Consider the following 25,372-nt stretch of genomic DNA (forward strand, 5'->3'; position numbering starts at 1 on the left):
GGCCCGTCGAGATGATTTTTTTTTCCACTGGGATCCCATGGCACTTACCGAGGCTGACTACGACCGCAGTTTACATAATGGTGGTGTGTCTGTATATCGAGGGGGAGGGGAAACAAGCTGTGTGTGTAAGTCTTGAATGAGGGCGAGGAGGAGGGAGGGTGGCTCACATGATAAGTGAATACATTTAGATATTCTGTGGCGTCTGACAGTGTAGGAAAAAAGGTGTGCACTGCCAGTAGACTTAGGATTTACAATGTAAATGAGCCATGCGACAGAAATGAGTTACTAGGAGAAAATTTACAAAAAAAAAAAAAAGGGGGGGGGCCTATGCGATATCACCTCCACAAAGATAGGCTACACTATTTTGGGGTGAAAAGAGAAAAAGAAGTGTCTAATTTTGTAAGGAAGCTCATGTTTTACTTTGGCATTAACAGATACGTCCAAATATTCTGACAGGTTACATCAGCACTCTGAGCATTAAACAAGACTAGCTATAAAATAGCAAGAGCAACAGAAAATCTACTTTAAATTTAGCAACTGCGAAATGTGTCTGGCTCTTGAAATTATCCTTTTTCCCCCTACATTCCGATGTAAGATTTCTGAAATTATGATGGTATAAAGGAAGTTTAATTCAATTTTTTGTGAAAATGTGTATCATAATAGCATGCATGAAAAATTGTGCATATTGTTCTACACGTTAATGTTATTTCAGTACAAAAACATCTGACAAATATACCTAACACTCAAGATACAAGAACTCAAGGCACGTGGTTTCCTGTACCATATATCTAAATGTATTCACTTATCATCAACATTGTGCCTCCATAATGATGATGATACAGTTAAGTGGGAAAGCAAACACGAGAAATTTTTTCTCTATCTTATACCAAGAGTGATGTCAAACCAGCATTGAATGAAGCAATAATGGGACTTTTGTCCACAAGTGTACTTTTTCAACTCCATATAGAGAGATATAATGTTCACTGCAAAATACATACAGAGAATAACAAAGTATGGAATGAAAATCATACAAACATAGCATGAATCCAGCACTGGTGAGAAGGAATGATACAATTATGAGTAAAAATCAGTTTTGATATTTATTTGATAAGAAATTGTAAGCTGTTATATTTGACAAACTTATTATCAAAAGGACTCTATCAATCTTAGTTAAGTTCTTGAGACTTGAGAAAAAATCCATGATTATATTCATTCATTTTTTCATCACAGTTGTTTCAACACACCTTTAACCAGCATACGCTCTTGCAAATAAAAGCACCATACTATAAAAGGTATCGACATTCTAAAGTTACAAATGTCTGATGGAAGATTTACTGCAGCAACGAGCACCACAAATGTAGAGTTATGCCTTTCTGATGGTGCTGTTCTGATATTAGACCAGTTATGTTAATAAGGCAACAACACAGGTCTGAGTATAGTCGGATAAAGTTTCATTTCTTGCCTTTTGCAGCCAATTCCAAACCTCTGATATACTTTCGAGGTATATGGTAAGTCTCTGTAAATAAAAGATATCAAATTATCAGCATAAGAATTTCAGTGTAACGTCAAATTTCATTATATGTACATTATTATATAACCTAACGAGATTTGTGGGGGAAAAAATCCCACAACACTCTCTTATCAACAGTTTGTTCAATTCATTCTAAACTACACCTCACTTGCCTGGTCTTCCACAAACACACACAAGGAGCAATCTGCACAAAATAGAGTATTCAGAACAATCACTGGCTGCCTAGAGATCACAAGCGCAAAACACCTACACAATGAAACCAAGTTCCTCCCAATACAATACACTCAGCATGCAATTCTAAGCAACAGCACTAGACCCCTCTAACCAAATCCACTCCAATACTAACCATCAACCCATAATAATAATAATAACAAAAACATTTACTCAGATCCCCTGCCCCCCTAACACATATAACAATGTCAAAACACACTTTAATTGATGCTATGTTACTCATACTCAGCCAACATACCTTTTATGCATCATTGTAACTAAACACTGTACACTGAGCAGCATACAACAGGACCTAACGCTACTTCTCAAAAAAGGCTAATATTCAACCATTTTTAATGTGTAAACCCAAGCTGAGTGTTTTCACCAAGATTCATCCCCTGACACCCCATTACTGGACTTAACCAAGTTCCAGTGGATTTATGCAGCAATTTTAGTTTCAGCTAACAACGTGGAACTCATCTGATACTGTTATGGAGTTTTACGCAGACCTCAAAACTTACCAAGAAAACAAATGCATGTCCCACAATTATAAACTATGAGGAAATGAGTTTCTGTACTTGCGTGATGTTTGTATATCATTCTTGGAGATGCAACTTTGACAAAAACCCTTGAATAAATTAAGTATATATATATATATATATATATATCAAATTACAATGGTAAGAAGAGATAGACAACCGCAAACTAAAAATACTAAAGTCTTACATAATTCCTGTACACTGTTAACCACAACCTCTTGAAAATACAATACAAATTTCTTTCACAATATCTTTTTTCATCCTTCCCTGTCCATATGCACTTCTACCCTCTTCAAACAATTATAAACTCATTTCCCACCCTTATATACCTAAACCCTCTGACAAACAGAAACGTGGTCTTAACATGTCCTGCTTACCAATTAGAAGCCTCCCAACAAAGGCAACCTGATTTCCTTGGATGAGTACTTGGGTTGTCCCTTGAGGTTTGTGTTCTGCAGGTCCCACACTAGTACTTGCTGCAACTCCAACCTGGATTTGATGTGCAAACTCTGCCTCGTCAATGCCATAAAGGCTGGCATTATACACTAATGTCACCTGAAAAGCAAGATTGGCTTTATCTGTGATAGCACCAATGTTACTTCAGATATATATATATATATATATTTACAATGCACTTTGTGCTGCTTTAGAAGTGGAACATAAAATAATTATAGGCCTCTTTCCTTAAATGTTAACTTACTATTTACTAAAGTGTAAAATGAAAGCTTTCAAATCTGGTAATTCAAGTGAATATTGCCATATGGATTATAGAACTAGCTACAGTTCAAGAGAGGGGAGATCGAGCAAAAGGTCTCACCAACTACATGCATCGTCCAGTGGAGTTCAACAGTTATGGAGACTCTTTTGCCATGGCTACCCCTTTGAGGGAGTTCCCAAAGGGAATGGGCATTACTGATATAGATAGACATATAATTAGAACTACATCTTAACTGACTAGGGTCTTGTACATATATTTCAATGGACTATGGATATCAAAAAGAAACTGACCTAGTTAAAGGATTTATTGAAATTCTAAACATTACATAATTGTAATTAGCTAACCAACCTTCTTATTGCCACTTCTCTTAGCCACTGCTAACTCTATGGGCTCCAGCTTGCCCTTTCTGATAACTGGGACAGAACCATGCCTTGTGATCTTTACTGCAGGTGCCATTCTACCCAGCATGCGGGAAAAAATTTCATCCCAACGAAGAGTTTCCTTATAACCTTCTTTTCTGTTGACAACAGCTTCATGCAAAAGACGGTCAACATTAACTATTCTGTAAAGTAATAGAAAAAATCAATTTAGTTATTATCAAACCTGTTCACATATCTTAAATTCTATCCAACTTACATGCAAATTTGGCCAAGAATATGAAAGAGAACCACTGATGAACCCATCCATACCTTAAAAAGCCACAAACATTTTTCCTATCAGTAATTTATGCATCTATCTTCCTTGCTATTTATCAACCATATGGCTGGAATGCTCAAACCAAATAAAGCATTGCTGTTCAGTAAAAATGCAACAAACGTCAATGATGTACAAAAAATAGTTTTCACACACTCCATTGTTGGCTAAAACTATCCTGTTAGAATTAGAAAATGGTCTCAGGAACCCTTACAGTTTTACTTTTAACCCATGGACCCAAACAAAAAAATACTAATTCACTTCACACTCTCTTACCAACCGTGCACTATTTATAAAACTGTATATTAATCTTTAGCTGTGTTTGAACCACAATTCTTGTACATTAATTTTTACCTGCGTTTGAACCATTAATCATATAAGTTATGAATGTCATGAATGCAACCACCAACCGGTGGATATCACCATTTACCTACAACAAAGTAAAGGTCCCAACCAAAATAATGACCCACGCACTCTTGCCACCCACACAGTGATCCATTCATTATTTTCCTAATGTTTTCACCATAATTTAGATACGTACAAAGTATCACTTTTAAAATTATCAAAATGTCCTTTTTTTACAGTACAAATAAAGTAAAGATGTTACCAAAGAAAGCAGGTACAATACTGTGCTCGTACTCACCAAAACTACCCATGTTTATCCAATATGGTGCTAGTACAAAATCTGAGTAAGAAACTACGGAAGCTGGGAGTGCGTGTGAATGAAGAAAGTTTAGTGAGTAAATGTGAATAAAAGCAAGGTTATCAGGTTTAGCAGTGAAAAGCAAGAATGTTTTTGGAGTGTGACTTTGAATGAAGAAAATTTGAGGGAAGCACAGTGTTTTAAGATATCTGGGAGTGGATATGGCAGCAAATGGAACTATGGGGCTCAACTGGCCATATGGTGGGTACAGGGACAATGATCTTAGGCACACTGAGGAATATGTGGAAGGAAGGTCACTGTCTTTTAGGGCAAATGTCAGTGCAGGTATGGATGCAAGGTATGTATGTTAGACAAAAATGTAAAGAATAGGGCGAATGGGGGATAATTAAGTGTTTGAATACAATATGCGCTGAGAGGAGGGTTGATCGAATAAGAGAATGGATGTGAGAGGAGGCTTTTCTTCATCTGTTCCTGATGCTACTTTGCTACCATGGGAAATGACAATAAAGCAAGGAAAAAATACACACAAACATATTTTCTTTAAACTTGATCATTGTTTCCTGCATTAGTAAGGTAGTGCTAGGAACAGACACAGAAAGGCCACATCCACTTACACCCATTTTCTCACCATCCACTTTCAAGATCCCTTCATTCACACTCATGCCCCAACTACCTGTCTCTTTCCATTGCTAATATCTCTTTCTTTCACACACTCCAAAAATCAAGACACCAACTTCTGTAGTTCATTCAAATCTATCACCAGAACCATTTGATCAGCAAACAACTGACCCCTCCCCACTTCCACAAGCGATGCTAGAAATGAATTTTGAGGAAGATACATTATGGGCTGAAAAAATGATTGCTATAGCTTCAGGGATTTTCAAAATAGGAATTAGACAAGCTGCTGTGCTTTGAGTTTAAGCCCCTCATTAAAATGCTTATATTAAGCTACCCTTCACCATTATTTTTCAACATACACTACTGGAAACTATCCTCCCCAAATACCTTTCAAAACAGTGCTATCGCAAAGATCCTAAATAGTGTACCACAGTTCCTGTCATGAAAATTTCTAAAATATTCTTGCTGCAACAAATTTCTCTTCTAGACTTGGGTGATCTCAGTACACTGAAGGCAGTCAAAAAATCATACAATTTCATATCCTAATTTAAGGAAGTTTTCCATATAATGGCTTCATAAGTATGAAATGTGTCTACAGGTATATCACTCAGAAGTAAATATAAAATCTGCAATACATATCTCACCCTTGGGGAAAAAAATCCTAATCATAACACTCTAGTTCATTAACTTTTGATACTTTCGGTAGGAATACTCGAGAAATTAGGGTAATGATCTTTACAGTTCACTGTGTGAGAAAGGAAGAGAAAGAGGTGGAGAAAAGGAAGGAAACTTACTTTTGGCCTTCTTTTTGTAGACTATTCCTTTTGATGTAGTCTGTAACTATATTTCTCACTTCAGCCGTAGATAAGACTTCACCTTTACTGCATAAAAAGGGTTTTAGTAACAAATTATAAATGATTCTCTCTTAAAATACATGGGTTAAATAATAGCACAATGTCTTCAAGGTAAGAGTGGGCAAAGTCCCCATATCAGAGTCAAAATGCTCTATCAATAAGAATGTCTAGATATGCATATACTTCTTTCAAACCTAACCTTAGGTCATTTTCTGTTATGCACTGGGACACATAGGCTAATTCTTTGAGGCTCTGCCCAAAAGTCTTACTTTATCCAGAAGTATACACTGTTATCATTTTCTTATTTATACTTAATTGCCGTTTCCTGCATCAGCGAGGTGGTGCCAGGAAACAGAAGAAGGGCCCATCCACTCATACACACACACACAGACCTTTCCATGGTTTACCCCAAATGTTTCACATGTGCTGGTTCAGTCCACTGATAGCATGTCAACCCCAGTATACCACATCGTTCCAATTCACTCTATTCCTTGTGCACCTCTCACCCTCCTGTATGTTCAGCCCCTGATTGCTCAAAACCTCTAATTTTTCTCCAGAAACTATGGGAGCCCCATGAAAGGGATCCTGGAGTTCCATAAGCCTTGAAGCTATGGGAACCCCATGAGAGGGATCCTGGGGTTGCATAATCATCGAATTGAGTGGCTGCACAAATGGCTACCTACACTCTTTATGGATTATCTAAGTAATTTTATTTACATCCTGCATGAGGAAAACATGCATGCTGCTACAGCTGGTAGAATTTTGAGCACATGAGTCTCTTAAGAGCCTGCACAATGAATGGATAAAATACGTCATTAACTTTGCATTATAATATCAATACACACCAGAGACCATTAGCCTTGAAGAACTGAAGTGTATCTCCTGAAACCTGATGAACTTCCTCTATGAGTGGAGGAATGAATGTCTGGCCACCATCCTTTTTGTTGATAACTGGTTTGATGGTTGTTTCCTCCTACAAAAATACACAATATACTCTGTTAGCTTTTTATAGGAATTCTTAGTACTTGCATGCCTTAAGCACCTTAGTGAGGAAGTATTAGGGAAAGACAATTCACTCTTCAAAGTAAAGTCTCACTTGGTTCCTCCTCCTTCAATCAGATACAGTTAAAAACTAAACTTATTTTTCTATCATATGATCCATACACTAGTAAAGTGTATACCCTTGTACATGTATTTTTCCCCTTAGACTAGTTTATCCTTAGTTCTTCCAAAAACTCTGGTTCACTTACAATTCCAAATATCATTCTTATCTTTAATACCTTTAAATATTTTACCAGATCAAAAAATATAGAACACATTTACATGCAAATGTAATTATCTGTTTGTGTTAAAAATTCACAAGCGGTTATGAGTATGTCATATAAAAGCACAATCTAACTACAGCTGCATGATTTTCAGTTGATGGTTGGCCGAGGGTATAAACTTCATACAAATTCACCATTTCATGCATTAGTGAGGTAGCATTAAGAGCAAGAAGACTGAGCCTTTGAGGTAATATCCTCAACTTGTGGGTAGTGAGTGTTGGTCTGGATAGTCTTTCTCTTTCTTTATACAGGCTGTCATATATTTCCAAAATTACATAGTTATCAAAAAATATTTTTCAATTTACATTATTTTTCGAGTTTACATATAAAAGGATTCTAGAAACAGGTTAGGAATGATGTCAAAACCCAAAGCCATCTCAACATACAATTCTTAAGCTTATTTTCTATTAGATACTAATCATATTTAGACCTTTCACTCAACCCCCATCCTCATTACTTTACATTTGCTTGCAATATATTTCATCAACCATACATCAAACCAAATTTGGAATCTGTTTACTTTTAATTTCCCCCTTGACATTTACATCATCTGCAAACATATTCAGGTACAAGACCATACCTTTTGGCAAGTACTTCATATAGATCGAGAAAAGTTCCTGCTTACTTTCAACTTCTCCCAAGACATTTGCATCATCTGCAAACATATTCAGGTATGAGTCCATACCTTTTGGCAACTACTTCATATAGATCAAGAAGAGTAATGTTATCTGAACAGAACCTGCAGCACTCTGCTGTTGACCTCCACCAAACTGGAGAAGGCTTGACTGACATGTTCTTTGTTACCTTCCACTAAGATAATCTTCCATTCATCAGAAGTCTTCCCTTTACTCCTGCCATGTGATACGGAGGTAGTGTCAAAGGCCTCCTTGCAGTACAGATACAAACAATGCACCTAGCTTTCTCTTTTGTTTAAGTAAATGCTCACTTTCTTGTAGAAATCTAAGAGATTTGTTACATACAACCTTCTATCCCTAAAACAGTGTTGTCCTTCACTTAGGTAATTTCTCCTCTGTAGTCATCTATTTGCTTTCAGGTTATCTTTTCCAATACTTTACAAACCATACTCATCAGGGAGACTTGTCTGTAATTCAGTTCCTCTTCTGGTCTCCTGTGAAGTTTCAGTAAAATTGAGAAATCTCATTTTTTATTTTCTCATTTTGTTTGGTTTCCTTATTTTTACAAAATGGTTGCAACTAATGAAAATTGAAAATTATTGACAAAAATGTGAACACACTTTTTTCCTTTATGATGCTCATCATAACGAACACCCTTTTTCCTTAATGATGTTCATCGTAACAAAGGCACGAGGTTAAATGTAGAATCTTTCTTTTACACTTCAATCATCACATACCTCCATTAAAGCATCAGACTCTAACTCTAACATAAAACCTTCAAAATATTAATCATACTGGTTTGGATATACAACTCATGAAACAGCTGCCTTCTGCATACTTTTAATATGGATTAAAAGAATAAGGGTAATCTCCTCGTACAATTAGGAGTTTACATAAAAAAGATTTTTTTTTTCATACTATTCGCCATTTCCCGCATTAGCGAGGTAGCGTTAAGAACAGAGGACTGGGCCTTTGAGGAATAACCTCACCTGGCCCCCTTCTCTGTTCCTTCTTTTGGAAAATTAAAAAAAAATGAGAGGGGAGGATTTCCAGCCCCCCGCTCCCTTCCCTTTTAGTCGCCTTCTACAACACGCAGGGAATACGTGGGAAGTATTCTTTCTCCCCTATCCCAGGGATATATATATATATATATATATATGTATACGCACATATACATATATATATATATATTATATAAAAGAAAACAATAGACATTAAAGGAAAACAACTGATATCTGAGAAACAACAATTGAAGAATATTGTAGATATATGGTTGTGTGACATGCCAGTGAATGGGTTGCAACAGATATGTGATAGCGAATGCCATATTGATTAGATAAATGCTTATTTCATATTTCTTCATGCATGAAATGAACATAAATTTGGGCTTATTCAACACTAACCTTGTCAACAATAAAGGACTTGATATCTTCATGTTCCCAGTTTACAGCTGTTATATTTTCTATGCCTTTAGGGAACTCCTTTACCTGAATTAATTCCTTCTTTGCCAAGGCATTTAAAAACTGTAAAGTAAAAAAAAAAGTCCTTTAAATCTGGAGGAACTTATCATTGCTCATCAAATGAGAAAAAAAATCTTAAAATTACAAATAATCATATAAGAAACAAGCATTCCTCATATATGATCTGTACTTTATCCTATACATGTAGGGTGCATTTTGGGAGAAAAACCTGGATGCTTCAGCTCTAATTAAGATAAGCCCAAAGGGAACAGCAAAACAAGACTTGGTCATGTCCTAGGGGTAAAATCTTGGGTTAGTGTGAGGAATGGATCAATGGATGCAGTTACATTCCTTCTGAAGAATGTGTGAAAGAGTGCAAAAGAGTCCTATACTGATGTGGAGTGAAAATGAAGGTGATTACAAAATGTGGGTTACTGTTAATGTGAATATACTTGGTAATGAGAGGAGTGAGGAGGATAGGTGAGTGTTTTGAGAGGAGTCAGGTGACTGCATCTAGAAATTTGATCCAAGAGATAGTCATAGGAATGTCGGATTTTAATGCAAGAGTGGGTGACATGGCAACTGTGGGTTGAGGGGGGGGTGTTACCCAGCATGACTTGAAAAAAAGTGTTGCAAAAGCAAAACCCAAAATGACATTTGTTGACTGCAAGGTGTAGATATAGCAACATGCTCAAAGTTTCTTGCCTGAGGTACTGACTGATAGAAAAATTGTGACAGTATTAAGAAATGACAGCACATGAAACTGACGCCAGCTAATGAGTCAACTGCTTCAAATTTGAGAATATGGGTCAGGAGCCATCAAAACTAATATTAGAGGAAACAAAAGATTTGACATAATTTGCTCACATCTACTTACTAGCTGTCATATATCATGCATGGAAACCCAATTCAGCCAATCCACATCCTAGCCCCATAGACCTTTCCATGGCTTCCCTGACCACTTTAAACACCCTGGTCCAGCCTACTGACAGCATATTGCCCCCTGTACACTATACTGCTCTCATTCACTATATCTGATGCATGCCCACATCCTCCCAAATGTTCAGGCCCTCATCACTCAAAGCAACTTTCACTGCATCCTTCTATTTTGTCCTCAGTTTCTCCCTTCTCCTTATCTTCTCTTAAGCAAGATACCTTAGATAATTTCTTGTATGATGATTTCTTGATATCCAGAGAGGTTCCATCTGGGCAAGCAGGAACCATATGTAAACGGTAAAAATTGCTTGTGAGAATGGGAAGTTCTATCTTCTTTCCAGAAGTCTTCCATGCCTTCAGGAAACAGTGAAACAGAAGCTTATCCATGACTTCTGGCCCTGTTAATGATGAAAAGTTGTTTAAAAGGCTAAAACTGGCTATAACAACTGTTTTGTTTAAAGAACATTTCATATAACATCCACATGCAAGGTAGGCATAGGAAGGAAAGAGGGTGTGTAGCTCAAATAATTTTAGGCTTATGGGAAGAAAATAATACAAAAGATAACAAGTATGCAATCTATATATATTTTTTCATACATATCTGTCATTTCCAGCAATAGTAAACAAAGAATCGACAAAGAAATTAGCAAAGCAAAGAATCAACAAAGAAATGACCTTATGCACCAAAACCCCCTCTCCTCAACAAGGCCACTCTTTTTGTGGTTTCCCCTGACCGATTCATATCCTTGGGTTCACCCCAATAACAGAATGGCTTCCTCTGTAAGCAAAGTTACTCCACTTTAACTCTTGCATGCCTCACAACCTCCTGCATATTATAAAAAAAACTCCTTAGTTATTCCTTTTCCTCGTTCTCTCCACTTCTGACATGTAAACCCTCTGAAGTCATTCTCTCCTTACATCCAAACCATTACTTATTCTATCAACCCTTAAAGATTCAACTTCCAACATTTCTACTATCTTCACTTCTGCTAATGCCTTGCATCTATACAGTTCTGACAGGACTAATATAACATTAAACTTACCCATCTTTGCCTTTAGAAACAATGACCTCTTTCCACACATTCCTCAATGTGCCTTGGACCTTTCGAGGAAGGTGGAAGTGCTGGAAATGAAAGGAAATGAAATGCTTGAGAGCACTCTTTCTCCATTCAAACACACACTCCAACTAACCTGTCGCTCTACCCTGCTAAACCTAATAACTTTGCTTTTATTCATAATTACTCTCAACATCCTTCTATCACACATTCTTCCAAACTCAGTCACCAACTTCTATAGTTTCTCTCTCAAATCTGCCACCAATGCTATCACTGGTGACCAACAACTGACTCACTTCCCTGTCCCTCATCCTCAACATAATGGAAAAAAATCAATTGGAATACTAAAAACAAACTTCACATAATCTTTTATTAAATGTAAGCCGAGATGGCATGGGCAACTGAGGCCCTAATCAAGGTCATCCCATTAATATTTATTTATTTATTTTACTTTGTTGCTGTCTCCTGCATTAACGAGGTAGGGCAAGGAAACAGAGGAAAGAATGACCCATCCACTCATACACATACATATACATACGTGCATATTCATACTTGCTTGCCTTCAAGCCATTCTTGCTGCCACCCCGCCTAAAGAAAACATATTGCTGCCCCCCACTTCAGCGAGTTAGCACCAGGAAAACAGACAAAAAAGGCCACATTCGTTCGCACTCAATCTCTAGCTGTCATGTGTAATGCAACAAAACCACAGCTCCATAGACCTTTCCATGGTTTACCACAGATTTTTCACATGTCCTGGTTCAGTCTATTGACAGAACGTTAACCCCAGTATACTACATCGTTCAAATTCACTCTATTCCTTGCATGCCTCTCACCCTCCTCTATGTTCAGACCCCAATCAACTCAAAATCTTTTACACTCCATCCTTCTCCTTGTTCCTTCTACCTCTGACACATATATCCTCTTTGGCAACCTTCCCTTACTCTTCTCTCCATCTGTCCAAACCACTTTCAAACACCCTCTTCTGCTCTCTCAACCACACTCTTTTTATCACCACACATCTCTTATTACCCTTTCATTACTAGCCTGAGCCAGGTACCCATTTTACCAACCTATCCCACAAGGGGCGGATGAACAGCTGGGTTAACTGGACCGCCTGCCATGACCAGGATTCGAACCTATGTGCTTGTCCTTGGGCAGCCAGTGAATGCATCAGCATCACTGTCAGGAACCCTAACCACTATCATAAAAGTAACCAAATACTGTATGGTGCTCAAACTTACCAGTTGGTTGAGGTTTATCCTTCTGCAATGTAGAGGCTTCCAGACTGCTGTTGGAGTCATCTGCCTGACTGTTTCTCAAGTCCACTTCTTGCAGAGCATCTGTCACTTGGACGAGAGGAATCTCATCTTTTGTTTCACATCTACTTGTTTCACTATCATTAATTACTCCATCTCCATTTGCTTCATCATCTTGTGCCACCTCTGTATCATTGTTGCTTACTGAAATTTGATGCTCATTAAATCCTATAACCCAAATATCCACAAAATAAAAGTTTAATTAGCATCAACACTTATTTTTCACCAATGACAATAACATCAGCCACCTGACTTATGCAAAGCCAGCAAGAAGCATGCTTTTACCTGACTGAACAGCTTGGGTGGTTAAGAGTTTGCTATCTAGACAAGATTTACAATCAAACCCATAGATTTATAGTCAGCAATACTGGCCATTACACCAACATTCAACAATTACCAAAATGCTATCAAAACTTGCCAATAATGTATCATCTCAATCATCACGTATGTGTCTAGCAATGCTCTTACTTCTTGTCACTCTGAATTTGCATTCTAAAGACCATGGCAGGTGTCATGAGAAACCCTTAAGTGTGGTTGATGTCATTAGTACTTGATGAAAAAAAAATCTCTAAACTAAATGATTCCAAATACCTTTCTCAAAGAAAAAAAGAAAAAATACAAAAGTCTGCAACTGATGTGCACAAATGTAAGCAATAACAGAGTTAAAAGTAACAATCTGCCTTGGGTACTAGAAAAAAAAAAAAGGACACGGATAAAAAATCTACAAAAACTGAGACATTGACACACGGAGCTTTTTGGTACCCAGCTTAATATCTCTATCTATTTATATATCTGGCACTTGTTCCAATCTGGAACTCCCTTAAAGGGGTGGCAGGGACAAAACTAGTGAACTCCAGTGCAGTGTTTGCAGAGGCTCCCACCAAAGGTCCCTGATGACTACTTTTCCCTCATGCTCCTGCCTAAACGTTCCTTGACTACTTCTTTGATCTATTGCTCTTACCATTTTGCCATAAGGCATGGCTAGTGTACAGTACTAACCACAGGAAAATATAGAGGTAAGATGAATGAGCTATGCAAAATAAGTGTTGTCAAACGTTATGTATGACAAGAAGACGCTACATGTTTGTTAAGAGAATACCAGTAGTCCATGTGTGGGTGAGGCAGAAAGAAAAGACAGCTACCTGGGTCAGGGGACTGTAACTAGACCATGAAACTGCTGGCTCCGTATGCAGCTGTAACTAACCCTTCTAGTAGAAAGGCAGGAAGTACTGGTAATATACCTCCCTGGTCATATAGGCTGCCTTCCAACTACTACCTACCAGCTCCAAAATAAAGAAAAATAATTATTGTAATGGTTTTATCAAGTGTCAAATTTACAGGCTCACTTCCAATCATGAAATTTAACTTGACATGCTTTGAAGTCCTTTACATATTAAATTCACAAAATTAAAACTGACCCAAATGTACTTGAGCATCTAACATAATGTCAGGGGGTCCCAGACTTGGCGGTGGAGTTCTCGAGCCCATTTCCCACAACTGGTCTCTGTATACGTGTAAGATGCTAACACCTTTCCCACGCTTTCCAGCCATGTACATATCCATGGAACTATGCGCAGTAATGCCAACAGCATGAGGAGCCTTGTTATCTGCAGTATTGATGGCCACGTGGAAACCTTTCTCGAACTTGCCATATGAGTAGGGGTTCATCTGCATGGTATATGAAAGAAAAAATTAGACTCCTCGTCAACAACTGGGAAAAAGGAAAGACTTTTTCAAAGGTAGACACCTATCCATAACCAAATCATTAATGGATATTCTTTTTCATTTCAACCAGTGCAAATCTCAGAAAATTCTAACATTACATATCTAACATAAAAACTGGAAGTATTTGGCGAGGCATACCACATGATGGCTTAAGATAAGCACATACATCACACCCAAGGCAAATCATAGGACACCTATGATAAGCAAAATGGAAGAGGCAGGACATAATATAAACTAACAGATTGTCCTGACAGGATGCTGACTGGTAGAAAGGTCACAGAAATAGGTAGTTGGGGAAAGAAGCTTTACAGAAAATCTTTTCACAGCTCATGGGATAACAAACTCTGCAGAAATTTGATACAGTTTGTAAACATATATAGGTCAGTTATCATGAACAAAAGCAACCTACATTCACCATGCAAATCATGCCTGGGCCCCTACCATGGCCCATAAAAGGTTAAGCCTATGACTTTTTATTTACAATGTGTATTTCAGAGCAAGTCAATCTGCCACGTTGAAACTCTATAACTCTGCTCAAAAAATTTTTTCTCACATGAGAGGCTGCCATCTCATAAAAAGGTTACTAATATTCCTTCACTCTCCTCAAAGCTTACCTCCCCTTTGGTTATAATTCCAGGCAACATGAGATCTGCTCCACCTCCTAAAATATCAATGACAGGAGTATGTGTTGTAAAGGTGTGCAAGAGATGTGGATGCCTCCACAGCAAGTATACAGTTGGGTAGATGTCCTTCTCCTTCTCAAGCGTAAAGAATAATGGGTCTCTCTGAACCTGTGAATAAACATGTCTATGTTTAAGCAAACAATATCTTCATGAAAGCTATAGCTATTCCTGCACATTAAAGTAAAGAAATTCTAACTCATCTGCATGAGCTAAATAAGATTATCAACACATTCCGTCAATCACGTTTGTTAAAGACAAACAGAGTAGTAATATACAAGGGCAATCTATGAAGAATGTTTCCAATCCAAGATCTTAAGAGTTTTGGTCTGAGTAAAATATTCAATCCCTTCAGATAAAGAACATTCATAAAATCTATCTAATGATTAAATCTTATGAAACTGATAAGCTTAAAGAATGATAATCTAATCTCAAAAATTTCATGTTACCCACTCAACATTTGTAAAATTCATCTAAAACTGAATTCATTACCTGGTAGACGTTGACAGATTCTCCTTTGTAGCAGTACATTCGCACAAAAATAACATCCTCTTTGTTAGGTATAACTGATGCCAAATCTTCTACAGTTAAGGATGGATATGCTTGAGACAATTCAGCTCTTAGTTTTTTCCTGAAAAAAAAAAGAAAAAAGAAAAGAAAAAAGGTGACTGAAAACTAAACTTTTAGGAGATGAATTAATATACTCTAAAGGCCAAATTAGTGTTGGGATATGTAATGTGACCCAATCAAACACACAAAACTTTTATAATCTGTAAGTTTGCTTAGTGTAACTGCTAAGTTGTAAGTAATAGTAGTGATTGAGAGGGTGGTGGCATGCATAGAGCATCAAATTTGGGATAAACATTCATTCTCTAGATGTCATGTATAATGCACCTAACCACAGCTCCCTATCTACTACCTGGCCCCTATCTCTGGGGATAGGAGAGAAAGATTATTGTGTGTTGCAGAAAGTGAATTAGGGATTGAGCGGGCTTTGGAATCCTCCCCCCTATATTTCTTTCCAAGAGGGTGAATGAAGGAAAGAGCAGAATGAGAATCTTTTTTTCCTGTAAGGCTCATTCATCAGTTCTGGAAATTACCTCGCTCATGCAGAAAACAGCAAACAAATGTGAGAAAAAACAAGTATATACAAGGTGATAAAACGTTTCTAAGACTTAGCCATTATTCTAAGGAAAAGGTTACATGCAACATTCTTATAAACAATCCCCTTCAGAGTGATCTCCCTCTGATAATATGCAAGTGTCTGAACATTTCTGCCACTTTTGTAGCAATACTGGAATATATATATATATTCTTTTTTTTCTTTCAAATTATTCGCCATTTCCCGCATTAGTGAGGTAGCGTTAAGAACAGAGGACTGGGCCTTTGAGGGAATACCCCCACCCAGCCCAATTCTCTGTTCCTTCTTTTGGAAAATTAAAAAAAAAAACCGAGAGGGGAGGATTTCCAGCCCTCCCCCCTCCCCTTTAGGTCCCCTTCTACGACATGCAGGGAATACGTGGGAAGTATTCTTAATCCCCTATCCCCAGGGATTATATATATATATATATATCCCTGGGGTTATATATGGATTTGTATGTAGCATTTATGGATCTGGAGAAGGCATATGATAGAGTTGATAGAGATGCTCTGTGGAAGGTATTAAGAATATATGGTGTGGGAGGCAAGTTGTTAGAAGCAGTGAAAAGTTTTTATCGAGGATGTAAGGCATGTGTATGTGTAGGAAGAGAGGAAAGTGATTGGTTCTCAGTGAATGTAGGTTTGCGGCAGGGGTGTGTGATGTCTCCATGGTTGTTTAATTTGTTTATGGATGGGGTTGTTAGGGAGGTGAATGCAAGAGTTTTGGAAAGAGGGGCAAGTATGAAGTCTGTTGGGGATGAGAGAGCTTGGGAAGTGAGTCAGTTGTTGTTCGCTGATGATACAGCGCTGGTGGCTGATTCATGTGAGAAACTGCAGAAGCTGGTGACTGAGTTTGGTAAAGTGTGTGAAAGAAGAAAGTTAAGAGTAAATGTGAATAAGAGCAAGGTTATTAGGTACAGTAGGGTTGAGGGTCAAGTCAATTGGGAGGTGAGTTTGAATGGAGAAAAACTGGAGGAAGTGAAGTGTTTTAGATATCTGGGAGTGGATCTGGCAGCGGATGGAACCATGGAAGCGGAAGTGGATCATAGGGTGGGGGAGGGGGCGAAAATTCTGGGAGCCTTGAAGAATGCGTGGAAGTCGAGAACATTATCTCGGAAAGCAAAAATGGGTATGTTTGAAGGAATAGTGGTTCCAACAATGTTGTATGGTTGCGAGGCGTGGGCTATGGATAGAGTTGTGCGCAGGAGGATGGATGTGCTGGAAATGAGATGTTTGAGGACAATGTGTGGTGTGAGGTGGTTTGATCGAGTAAGTAACGTAAGGGTAAGAGAGATGTGTGGAAATAAAAAGAGCATGGTTGAGAGAGCAGAAGAGGGTGTTTTGAAATGGTTCAGGCACATGGAGAGAATGAGTGAGGAAAGATTGACCAAGAGAATATATGTGTCGGAGGTGGAGGGAACGAGGAGAAGAGGGAGACCAAACAGGAGGTGGAAAGATGGAGTGAAAAAGATTTTGTGTGATCGGGGCCTGAACATGCAGGAGGGTGAAAGGAGGGCAAGGAATAGAGTGAATTGGAGCGATGTGGTATACCGGGGTTGACGTGCTGTCAGTGGATTGAATCAAGGCATGTGAAGCGTCTGGGGTAAACCATGGAAAGGTGTGTAGGTATGTATATTTGCGTGTGTGGACGTATGTATATACATGTGTATGGGGGTGGGTTGGGCCATTTCTTTAGTCTGTTTCCTTGCGCTTCCTCGCAAACGCGGGAGACAAAAAAAAAAAAAAAAAAAAAAAAAAAAAAAAAAAAAAAAAAAAAAAAAACCCTGGGGATAGGGGAGAAAGAATACTACTTCCCATGTATTCCCTGCGTGTCATAGAAGACGACTAAAAGGGAAGGGGGGGGGGGGGGGCCTGGAAATCCCCCTTTTTTTTTTTTCTTCAAAAGGAAGGAACAGAGAAGGGGGCTGGATGAGGATGTTTCCTCAGAGGCCCAGTCCTCTGTTCTTAACGCTACCTCGCTGACGCGGGAAATGGCGAATAGTATGAAAAGATATTTATATATATATATACCAGGGGATAGGGGAGAAAGAATATTGATCATGAATTCTCTGTGTGTCGTAGAAAGTGACTAAAAGGAGTGGGAGTGAAGGGCTGGAAAGCCTTCCCTCCAGTTTTACTTTTCAAAAAGAAAGAACGGATGAGTGGGCTGAGTGAGGATTTTTCCCTCTATGGCTCAGTCATCTGTTCTCAACGCTGTCTTGCTAATGTGGGAAATTGTGAATATGTATGGGGAGGGGAATATATATAAAGACAGGGCACTGTATGACCCAAAAATTCTTACCTATCTGACCCCTTCAACTGTGTTTGCGATTTGATTCGGAAAGGCTTGATAAACATCTGAAACGAGAAATAATGCAACATTTCAGTTCTACATGCAAATGTTTAAAAATGGCAAATCATAATTATCTATTCAGTTACAGTGCATTTTCAACAATAATCCAGACTGATGTTATTCTACACATTTACAAAAACAATCTATAATCAATGACAAGCCAAAGCACATCTTTCCCTATGATACTACCATATCTCTCTGCCAATGTATATACGTGAAAGAGTCCTGATGTTACTCCTGCAGCCTGAGGTGGCAGTACTACCAGTAGCAGGAAAATGCAGACTCCTATGCAATGAATAATTCTTTGAAGATATTGTATTACCAATGATACAACCTCACCAATGATGACTGTTCACTTCCAGTGTAGTCTTGAGCAAATGAAGTCCAGTAAAACGTGTGTGTGTATATCAAATATGTATATACACACACACACACTTATGATTTTGCTATAGTGCTCAAGTAAATGGGAAATTTTCCACTGGAGGAGAGTGGCCATCAGCAGCTACCTTTGAGGCATCATCAAGACAAACAACAATGCCTGTGTATGACATAGTACAAAAACTTCAAAACAAAGATGGGGGTTCAAAACAAGTCCTCAAGCATCCACAATTATTTGAAGGCTCCTTGTGCCTACAACGATGGCCTTTGACTGGGGCTGACACAAGTAGTGTTCGAGGCGTTACAAAATCACTACCCAAGCTACTTGTGTGTGGGGAAGTGGCCAAGGTGACACCTAGTGGCCACACAGTATAAGTATGCAGACAACAGTGCTTATGTGATGACTGTCAATTCCTAATGTGGCAGTTACCATACAATAACTACCACCACTTAAGAGATCAGACAAGACTTGACTGCAATGGAGGTTAAATTTACCTCAGTGCTCAATATTCTACCCAAGATATACCAGTCACACCCATGACAGCATCAGTAAAGCAAATGCTGCAACAAGTCAATAAAGAGACAAGAGAACAAGCAGCTATGTGAACCCCAGTAGCAGACCAATTAAATATGGGTATATTCCTATAGCTTTCTAGGACAAATTATGTTTCAGAAGAGGAGGATGAAAGGGAATGTGGGGAACCAAGAAGAAGAGGGATGGATGCAGTGAAAGAGGCTTTGGATTATCAGAGCCTGAACAAACAAGAAGGTGCAAGGTGTGCATGAGATTAAGCAAATTGGAACAATTTGGTACAATGGGAGCAATGTTCAGTCACTGGATTGAACCAAGGCATATGAAGTGGTCAAAGGAAACAAAGAAAAGGACTGTGGGGCTTAGCTGTGAAGAAAAAGCCCAAGTTGCAGTGCACTACACATGAGAGTGGATGTTAACACATGAGGTCATTGTCCACCTGTTCCTTGTATTTCCCCACTAAGTAGAAAATGAACAAATGCATGAAAATAATTTCAATGACCAGGTGACATTTTCATGGGTTCTGTTAATTTCTACATGCACATACCTTCGTTGTACAATAATCAATCATAAATAATCTCTGATTACTATTCAGTATCGTTCAGTTAATAAGGATTTAATGCTCATACTCATGCTCCACAAGTTACTGAATTCACTATACACTACAGTAGTACTGTAGAAGACAATCACTTAGCAATGAGAGCTAAATAATGATGTGGACTTAATCAACACTTTCATTTCATCCCTATCTGTTATTGTAAATAAAATTACAAGTGACCCAGTGGTGATGAGGCATCCTTGCATTACAAACATGTTGAATGAAGCATCCTTGCATTACACACATGTTGAATGAGGCATCCTTGCATTACAAACATGCAGGAGGAGGCATCCTTGCGTTACACGATGTAGAAGGAGGCATCCTTGCGTTACACGATGTAGGAGGCATCCTTGCATTACACACATGTTGAATGAGGCATCCTTGCATTACAAACATGTAGGAGGAAGCATCCTTGCATTACACACATGTAGGAGGAGGCATCCTTGCATTACACACATGTAGGAGGAGGCATCCTTGCATTACACACGTTGAATGAGGCATCCTTGCATTACACACATGTAGGAGGAAGCATCCTTGCATTACACACATGTAGGAGGCATCCTTGCATTACACACATGTAGGAGGAGGCATCCTTGTATTACACATGTTGAATGAGGCATCCTTGTATTACACATGTTGAATGAGGCATCCTTGCATTACAAACATGTAGGAGGAGGCATCCTTGCATTACACACATGTTGAATGAGGCATCCTTGCATTACACACATGTTGAATGAGGCATCCTTGCATTACACACATGCTGGGTGAGGCATCCTTGCATTACAAACATGTTGAATGAGGCATCCTTGCATTACACACGTCGCATGAGGCATCCTTGCATTACACACATGTCGAATGAGGCATCCTTGCATTACACACATGTTGAATGAGGCATCCTTGCATTACACACATGTTGAATGAGGCATCCTTGCATTACACACATGTTGAATGAGGCATCCTTGCATTACACACATGTTGAATGAGGCATCCTTGCATTACACACATGTTGAATGGGGCATCCTTACATTGTACACACATGTTGACTATGATATGTACTACGAGTTTTGAAGTACCCACAACGGGTTATTGTAAATACTAATAAACTATCCTAGTCTCCCTATTTACATTCCTCTCACACATGTTTAATTGCTTCCATGTTCTGCAATATGTACATGCCAGGCCAGCTACACACCTCAGCAGGGACCTACACCAATACATCACAGCTTCCACACGTTGTTACCATCATTTCCACTTCATACAGCTAATGAACATGATTAATAAACATCTGGATTCATAGAATTTCTTATTAAATGCCTCTGTTGCATATCACACGGGAGAAAACTGCCATAAAGTGATGTAAAGCAAGACTTACAATGACTGTGGTCCTTCACTGGTGTTCCTCACCTCAGTTGTTTTGGCTGGAGCGACCACATCTGCCACAGTTCATGTACATTGGACTGATTTTCAAAATCATATCTTACTTCATTTTTTTTTTAAAGAAAATACAAAACATCACTAATATCAAACGTAAAATTATGATAACACTTCAAGGTAAAGAAATTAATAAGCATGAAGAAAGTTGAATACATTAATGCCTGAACAACATTACTTACGATAATACACACAAGATCCCTTTAAACTGTTACTTCATCACTTGAAAGACGTATATGAAACCTTTTTTCCCCCATACTTGTTTGCAGCTAACCTGTGTAAGCGAGTGAGGTAGCGCCGGGAACAGGTGGTGGGGAACAGGATTGTTTGTTCACATCCACTCTTAAGTTGTCATGTACTGAAATCAGACCCCTTATCTACAGCCCAACACACACACACATTATTTCTTCTCACCAGCCTTATATGCCTTGGTTCAGCCTACTGTAAGGAAACTTTCTATGTTTAAAATGCCGAAATAAGATGTTCATTATGTATATAATTCCTAACAGCTCCCTTAAACGTACTTGTTTTCTTCTAACACATCAAAACAGAAATGGAACTGAGCTGTTGGTGTTAGGAGGGCTCAAAATGCAATTTACTAACCTTGCAGAATGCCAAATTCAAAGAAGATTTACCTGGAACTTCTTGCTACGCCACTGAAGTCATATTCTTTATTTCTTACATTTCGTTGGTGACGCAACCCCGTAGCTACTCTGCCTGTGTAAATATACCAACCACATAGCTTACATTCTCTTTCACGCACGTCTTCCACCCTCCTGTATGTACAGGTCATGATAACTCGGATTCTCTTTCCTCCCACCTGTCTCTCAGTCTGCCCTTCCCAGATCTCATAACCTTACTTTTATTTAGACAATTCTCAACATCCTCCATTTTCACACACACTGCCAGACTTTCAACTGACGCAGATACAACCTCACAAAAAATGACTTTTCACTCGGGGTTTAATGTCAGAAAGAAACAGTTAGAGAATATCTTTATACATTTTTCTTTCTTTATCATCCACAGCCAAGCCCAAAAGACCCTCGCTTGCTTCACATGCCCTGGGTTCGTCCACTGGAAGCACGTCGCCCCCTGTATACTACATCTCTCCAATTCATTCTTTCTTGTGCATGTCTTTCGTCCTCATGCATGCATTAAGAAGACACCCAGCACTTACTACACTACTCTGCTGCTCGCTGCACACAGACGAACACATACGACCACTTTATGACTGCAGTCTCGACCAATGGGATGTGTGGCCAGCTTGCCTGAGTGCTGCTGGAGCCTCGTAAATAAAGGCAGAAAGAACAGAAGGAAGGAAGGATAAACATGTCTTCAAAGGCCTATGTTAAAGTATGATGTTTGTGGCTGCATTCTATAAATTGGATTAAAACCTGTTCACCGTCGAATCATTTGTCAATCATGAGGAATAAGTTAACTGTCTAGTTGTCGTATTATTTCTTACGTTGCTTTGTATGGCCTTTAAATCACCGAGGATAAAGGCATCACAATCATAAATTCCCCTTTTTCTCAACAATCTATTCACTTCTGGATCATTTATTTCATTGAGCCAAGTTGTAGTTCTGTGCTAAAAGGAAAAATAATGTACGTTCATGTAGGATGTAGAGGGATACAATTAACTGTAATCATACGGCCAATCCAGTCATCAAAAAGGCTCAATTTTTGAAGGATAATCTACTTTTCATGCCGGGAAGCGGGATTTCCACCTGGGACGGACGTGTCTCCTGCAGGATACATACAATGACACAATGATGTTAATAAGGACGTTCAACTATTCACAAAGTCTTTAAATCTAGTTCCCAACTAGCACTGACAACCCCTCCGAGTTACACCCACCCCAACACCGAACCATAATATTAAAAAGTCTTTATTTTGTAAGATTAATGTAAAGCTCAAATCAATCCATTGTTTTACGTGCACATGACATGAATTATTCTAAAGACTTTCTGCATAGCAGACATCATATTCGAAATCTCAACTTTAAATTACAAATCTATTTCGGCTGTTAAGAGAAAGTATGCCCATTGAGTTGAAAATCCAGTTTAATGGTCGATAAACTAAACATATTACCATAAAATGAGATGAAAATTGTAAACATCTTTCGTGAGCAGACACGCCCACTCCGGAAAGGTTGGCAATCCTGTTGCCTATTGATCTCGCGCGGGCTGTACGAATGTGCATCCGGGACCCACACAAATGTTGGCTAATGGAATGCAACAAATATTTGCTATACTATTCTCCGTCTCATAACACTATCGACAGCATAAATCATACGTACGAACCCATAGGTTCGTCGAGGTAGACTTAGACTTTAATGAATCATTCACAGCCATTATGAATGGAGAGTAATTTGCCATTAACGTGTGACATCGTACATCGGCCACTCTGAGGACCACAAACCACGCCGGCGCTAGTGTTTGTTTACATCAGGCAAGGTGTGGGTGTGTAAGTCAGCTTATTCCAGGATTTTATCAGAGAGAACCAATCTGGCGGACATTCTTTCGTTATAGCCAACATCAACGACTAGCTTGGACCCTCCAGACGCCCTACACACACACAATGACAGGTAAATGTGGCTTCTTTGTCAAGGTTTGCTACCTACCCTACTACTTCTGGCGGGAATGTCAGTGTGGTATTTAAATACCAGTCTGATATTCTCTTGTTATGTTATGGGCTAACCGACCTTAAGAGCACTCAAAAAACTGGATGATACTAAACTGCAATGAGTTAAAGCTCTTGTCTTTAAATTAGATATGTAGAATATACGGAATTTATTCTATGAATGTCCTCAAGCAGCTTTCGATATGACGGTACCACTAACAAAAGACAAAGTAAGTTTAACTGTAGTGCAGATGTATCTACCTTGTACGGCAGCTGGTGGGAGGTGAACATGTGTATAACTCTCTGCTCCACAGGGAAATGTTCTTCGTAAATAACTTAACATTTCCTGAGAGATCTTAAGGTCTCAAATGTTTTACTTTAAAGAGAGTGTTTTCTCGTAATGCTAACTCGACGAATCCAATGATCCAACTAACTCAAGTAATGCCTCAAATGTGTACCAATAAAAAGATAGAGAAGTCATATATAGCAGTATTCTAGAGCAACCTAACCCTGACTGAAGTATTCATATTTAATTCAACACAGGTTAAAACTACAATCAAGCTATTAATGTCTATTCCCAGACACTAACACAAGGATGTCTGCTTGAGAAAAATCTTTAATGTCATAAGTTAGAGGTAGACCATATTTTAAGTACTATGATATAAATGTAAAGTAATTCAATATTTCTTCCAATCAAAGCTTTAAAAAAACTTTTGTATTTCTGTAAAGTTAAGCTTTCATTAATCAGCCAATATTTACCTTTCCTACAAACCTAAAATGCCCTTATAATCTTGCCATATTCCTTTATCCTTTCATCATCATCATCATACATTCATACTCATCCTAAAAGTCTGTTGGGGGAGAAAAAAATCGTCTATTCCATGAAAATATGCAAGTCAGGAGGAAGTACGTCAAACTGGAACCAGATCTGAATCCACACAAGGTTAATTATGACAGCCACAAGCAGGGGAGCAACAGATGGCCCTACAATATGACAGCGGAGTCAAACTGTGACAGATGGACGCTGAGAAAAAAACTACATTCTATTATCGGGTCACAGAAAACCGGACACACAAGTCTAAATCAAATATCCAAGTGTTTGACGTAACCCCTATGGATCAGGTCAAAGGTCGTCCGTCATTAACACAGCCAAGAACTGTACCGTTGCCTGAATGGATCGTCGTACCATCGTGGTCGTGAAGGAAGGATCTGTTTTCTTACACCTGGAAAATAATCAGATTTCATCAACAACAGAAGATTACCACACCAATCAACGTCTAGTATCAACACACAACACTACAGTCAAGGAAAATTAAGATCTTCAACATCGTCATTAAACAGAAGCGTACAAATTTTGGT

The 25,372-nt window shown here is 38.5% G+C and overlaps 1 protein-coding gene across 3 annotated transcripts; it reads right to left on the reverse strand.

Moving 5' to 3' along the window:
* Window positions 1-1,087: 1,087 nt before the first annotated feature.
* eIF2D (eukaryotic translation initiation factor 2D) lies at window positions 1,088-21,425 on the reverse strand. Of its 3 annotated transcripts, none has more exons than XM_071660739.1 (13): window positions 21,333-21,425; window positions 18,402-18,457; window positions 15,452-15,590; window positions 14,894-15,070; window positions 13,973-14,222; window positions 12,480-12,680; window positions 10,403-10,581; window positions 9,191-9,310; window positions 6,673-6,800; window positions 5,768-5,854; window positions 3,347-3,560; window positions 2,658-2,835; window positions 1,088-1,516 (listed from the first exon to the last, which is right to left on the reverse strand). In XM_071660739.1, the coding sequence occupies exons 2-13, from the start codon at window positions 18,455-18,457 to the stop codon at window positions 1,452-1,454; spliced, it is 1,794 nt and encodes a 597-aa protein (XP_071516840.1). In that variant the 5' UTR covers window positions 21,333-21,425; the 3' UTR covers window positions 1,088-1,451. The 3 variants fall into 3 exon arrangements, with proteins under 3 accessions (XP_071516840.1, XP_071516838.1, XP_071516839.1); XM_071660737.1 differs by having other exon boundaries at window positions 12,480-12,698; XM_071660738.1 differs by lacking the exon at window positions 21,333-21,425 and adding an exon at window positions 21,153-21,171 and having other exon boundaries at window positions 12,480-12,698.
* Between the last annotated feature and the right edge of the window lie 3,947 nt (window positions 21,426-25,372).

This window comes from Panulirus ornatus, chromosome 72 (genome assembly GCF_036320965.1).
Source record: "Panulirus ornatus isolate Po-2019 chromosome 72, ASM3632096v1, whole genome shotgun sequence".
Taxonomy (NCBI): Eukaryota; Metazoa; Arthropoda; class Malacostraca; order Decapoda; family Palinuridae; genus Panulirus; species Panulirus ornatus.

What these genes read in the sequence shown, in the direction of transcription:
- eIF2D (XM_071660737.1), bottom strand. Translation starts at nt 18,457, where the DNA reads ATGTTTATCAAGCCTTTCCGAATCAAATCGCAAACACAGTTGAAGGGG. An exon ending in AATCTGTCAACGTCTACCAG is followed by an intron (nt 15,071 to 15,451) that starts GTAATGAATTCA and finishes GTTTATTCACAG; the next exon opens with GTTCAGAGAGACCCATTATT. An exon ending in TTCAAGGCTAATGGTCTCTG is followed by an intron (nt 5,855 to 6,672) that starts GTGTGTATTGAT and finishes CTTTTTATGCAG; the next exon opens with TAAAGGTGAAGTCTTATCTA.